The following is a 4,476-nucleotide window of genomic DNA, read 5'->3' on the forward strand; positions in this document are numbered from 1 at the left end:
TTTGGTAACAGATTTCGGTAATTTTGGTAACAGATTCTGGTAATTTTGGTAACATATTTAGGTAATTTTGGTAACAGATTTCGGTAACAGATTCTGGTAATTTTGGTAACAGATTTCTGTAATTTTGGTAAAAGATTTCGGGTATTTTGGTAATAGATTTTGGTAACAGATTCTGGTAATTTTGGTAACAAATTTTGGTAACAGAGTGACAGCCTTTGTACCATTTTCGTGGAAAGTGCCATTTCCTCTAACAGTATTGGATTACTACCTTAGTGGCAGCCATTACTGCAGCTGTAGCCGCCACATTCAGACCTTTCCTTCCAAAATGCATCAGGGTGTCGTAGCTTTTATCTTTTGCTTGGCAAAGGTATTCATCGATGTCCTAAGAAAGAGTTATAAAGAACATTTCACAGCAGCTGTATGAAGAATGGTACTGTTTCATCCTGTTGTACACTTTCAGATCAGCATCATTTTTGAACAACTTTTTTTATGAATAACTTTTTTTAATAACTTTTTTATTTATCATTGCTCTTTTGTTGATTTTGATTGCTTCCATTGTCCTCATTTGTAAGTCGCTTTGGATGAAAGCATCTGCTAAATGACTAAATGTAAATGAGTTTTCGTTTTCTCTTTGTTATCAGTGTTTTGTGTTTGTCATATCCATTTGCCCTTAGTGTGTACTCCTAACGAATTTCCTGCCCTAAGAATAAAAAGCAGAGGAAAGACTGTGGAAAATAACAGTACCATTTCCTTAACACCGCTCATCCTCGGTCAACCAGGAAAATCAACTCAAAAAGGTTACAGGAAAAGGAGTCAAAAGTTCTTTCTCCTCAACTCCAACAATTCAGTTTCTTAGCATTATAAAACACTGGTAAGCTGAGAATTATTCACAGCTGTTAAGGATGATATTTGCTAGTTTGTTTAACATTTAAAATATTAGAATATGTATTAGGCTATGCATTAGTGAAAGCTCTATAGCTTCTTTGAATATTTTTTCAGCCTAGACAGGATAAAAATAAATAGATCATCACATCAAAAGGAAAAATCACATCAAATACCGTACCTTCTCCTTAGAGGACAGTGTAGGGTGGACAAATTTTCTATACAGTACACTGGATCCCTTTGTGTATGGGGAAAGTAACCACACCACAAAGGCGATTTTGAGTTCATAGTAGAATGGGAGCCTTCAAAAGCAATAAAAGACAATCATACACTCATATGTCATGCTGGTTACCGCCCACATGCATCAGAAGAAATAAAAATATGAGTAATTCCAAACAAAAGGATATGATGAAAGCAATGGCACATTGTACTCACCAGCACAAAAAGATATCAGTAATCACTTCAACTGTAGTAAAAAGTGCAAATATTATCCAGTACATCATCCATTTCACCTGTTTGAAACAGTTTACACAATCAGCAGGCAAATAAGCAATAAGGTTAATGAGTTCAACTGATGGAAATATATCAGAGCTGTACTTACATATTCTCTCACATCTTTTGATTTAACAGCTTTATATGAGGAGTACGCTGGGTAAAGGGTACCAAATATAAGCCTGTAAGAAATGCAACAATCATGCTTAAGATAAATAAGCAGAAAACAATTGAAATAGGTCAAGGGTATTTTTTAAGTTTTATGTTGTATTTTAAAATATATAATTTTATTTCATTCATTATAATTTCTGTTGGCCAAATAACAGTATGTTGCCTATTTGTTGTTTAATGAATTATTACATTACACAGTTATTTAACAATAAATAGAATAGTCAATAAAGTAGAAGTACTGTAAAACTAGCTTATAATACATTTAAGTAGTTTTGTCACATTTCATTTATTGATTACTTAATATTTTATTGTAATTTGAAATATCAAATGTGTTTTGTTCACAGATGAGTGTAAATAAACAGCAAGTTCCATCTGTGACAACTTACCCCAAATAGTGTATACCCCACATGCCCTGCTATAGAATTTATTTAATTACATTTTTGCCATTTCACTGATTTGATTTTTTTCCTGGCCAATAATACCAGTGGGTTACTGACATTCAATAATACATTTATTTTGAGAAACCATTCACTGGAATAAAAAGTAACCCAGTCTCACCACCACAAAATACAGCAAATGCTTTTTATTACCCCATCTTTGCATAAACTCAAATCTCTTCAGAAAACAGTTAAGGTTAGGGTTTATTTGTCACAGAAATTACGTACAAGTATTATATGATTTCAGTATTACAAAATGACATAACAATGGCCACTAATAATTCCCATCAAGGCCCACCACTTCCCTGAAAGGAAACCGCTCCACTCCCTTTCCATTATTGATATTTGAGATAACGGCCCTTTAGTAGGCCTGGAGTCTGATTTACTCAGCCCAGAATATTATTTTTTCCAGTTCTTGCCTATTGTAACGCCAGTGTCGCACGTAAACAGGCGACATATCTGCACAACCCCGTTTATGTTCCAGGTTTACATTCTGCATGCTTGATAAAAATAGACCTGACAAGTGAACGCTGGTCAAGGGCGCAAAGAAAAGATCAGAGCAAATGGGACGGAACGAATACCGTTTGCAAGGCTGTGGGTTAAATGGGTGATTGGAAAGTGCTAGATAACCAAAAAGAAGTGCCCTGCACCTGTGTTTAAGTATTTCAGTTTAGCACTATTCCAGTGTCCCCTCTTTCTTCCAGCCCAGCAACAGCTGCGCCTCTGACCCGATCAAATGACCGACCCACAAACCCAATCCAGAGCCACCACGACACCGTCAGGGTCCCACAAAACAAAACAAAACATTTCCGACTAAATAGAGCCCACTGCACACTATCTAGGGCACGCCAAAACACCGGTTTGTTGTCTAATTTTAGACTCTTTACACAGCTAGTTTACAGCACAAGTGTTGGCAAATGTGCAATGTCATCGGATATTGTGATCTAAAATGAATTGAACGGCTATTTAGAGATTTTGCACCCACAACCAGATTGACTGAAGCGTTAAATTTTTTTAAAATAAATTTACATGGAATACATTCAAATGCGCTCGTCAATTAAATAAAATAGCGACAATGAAAAATAAAGCAAATACTGGAAAACACATTAGTGACCATCAGGCTGGTTGACCATCCCATTGTCTTTATGACACATCAAAGACCTGCTCTACTGTATGTACGACTCCAAAAATGACTCAATATTAACACCCTACATTGTGCATGTCCACTAAATTCAAAATTCTGCAATTAAAAGTGTTACATAAAATTAATTGCTTCAAAAGCTAAGCTATATCCTACATGATTCTTATTTTGGAGAACCATCAATATCCATTAGCTTGCAAGTGTACAGTAACCTTTGTAATAGCCTTTCAACATAATAATCAAAAGACTAACCAGGACAAATCAGGCCTGATACATAACCATATGTGATTTCATTCTGCCTAGAATTAAGAGGTGCCCTAGAAACCCTTGCGTTTTCGCATTAAAAAAAGCTGAAAAACAACATATACATATAAAGATTACGCGCTGAATTTTCATGCAACCCAATGAAAATGCTTTACAAGAGCAGAATAAAGACTTACACCACAAGCCTAGAAATAATCCAGGAGACCATTGCGCTATGAGAGCGGCGTGTTGTCGACAGGGAGGAGTTTTCCTCGAGACTGGTGTCGGCATTTATCGTTTGACAGACGCGTCCGCGCAGGCGCTCTGCTCTGAACATGTGGGTTATAGATAATGGACAAAAATAATAAACACAAAGGACAAAAATAACATACGAGCCATAAGTAATTGGAATGGTTTAAAAACCTAGCGAGCTGCCTAACCAGACAGCATTTTCATGTGCCTCAAACGCGGTTAAGGTAGACAGCTAATGTCACATGATGCCTAAAAATGCTGCCTGGGTAGCTCATAAGGTTTCTGGTAACAAAACTGTACAGAACAAATTAACTCTTTTAAATAATCGTCCGACAACAAGCTGCAGAATCATACTCATATGGTTAGAATACTCTAAACTCGCTTATTTAAGCTCAGACGCCTGTCTTTGTGAAATACACAGAGCTTCTAGAGAAGTAACCTAGATTCAGTCAAAAGACACTCAAAAGATCAGGTTTCCTTCACAAAGCTGTGGATGAGTGGACAGAGAGGGAGTCAAAAGGAGAGAGACTGAGGTAAGTAAAATAACCCTCTGAGAATCCCAAAAGACCCTGTTAAAGCAGCAGATCATAACACAGTTAATAACATCGAGGTATATTACTGTTACTGTAAAAACCCTAATGCTATGCTAAATTATGACTTGTATGAGATCCTAACAGTTTACAACATTGGTTTAATCAGTGTTGTGAAATGTACTCCTTTTGCCTGTAAAATTTTATTAGTGTTATCAACATATTTTTCCACTATACAAAACAGTTTTGTGCAGATGTGAATGTTTTTCTACGTTTGACAGACGCGTCCGCGCAGGCGCTCTGCTCTGAACATGTGGGTTATAGATAA

The 4,476-nt window shown here is 36.3% G+C and overlaps 1 protein-coding gene across 1 annotated transcript; it reads right to left on the bottom strand.

The window, feature by feature from the left end:
- Window positions 1-247: 247 nt before the first annotated feature.
- LOC107719465 (receptor expression-enhancing protein 1-like) lies at window positions 248-3,862 on the bottom strand. The gene is made up of 5 exons (XM_016526878.1): window positions 3,564-3,862; window positions 1,484-1,556; window positions 1,318-1,394; window positions 1,064-1,184; window positions 248-382 (listed from the first exon to the last, which is right to left on the bottom strand). Exons 1-5 carry the CDS (start codon window positions 3,701-3,703, stop codon window positions 248-250), a joined length of 546 nt encoding a protein of 181 aa, XP_016382364.1. The 5' UTR covers window positions 3,704-3,862.
- Window positions 3,863-4,476: the final 614 nt, after the last annotated feature.

Source organism: Sinocyclocheilus rhinocerous, unplaced genomic scaffold (genome assembly GCF_001515625.1).
Source record: "Sinocyclocheilus rhinocerous isolate Xijiao unplaced genomic scaffold, SAMN03320098_v1.1 scaffold343, whole genome shotgun sequence".
Classification (NCBI taxonomy): Eukaryota; Metazoa; Chordata; class Actinopteri; order Cypriniformes; family Cyprinidae; genus Sinocyclocheilus; species Sinocyclocheilus rhinocerous.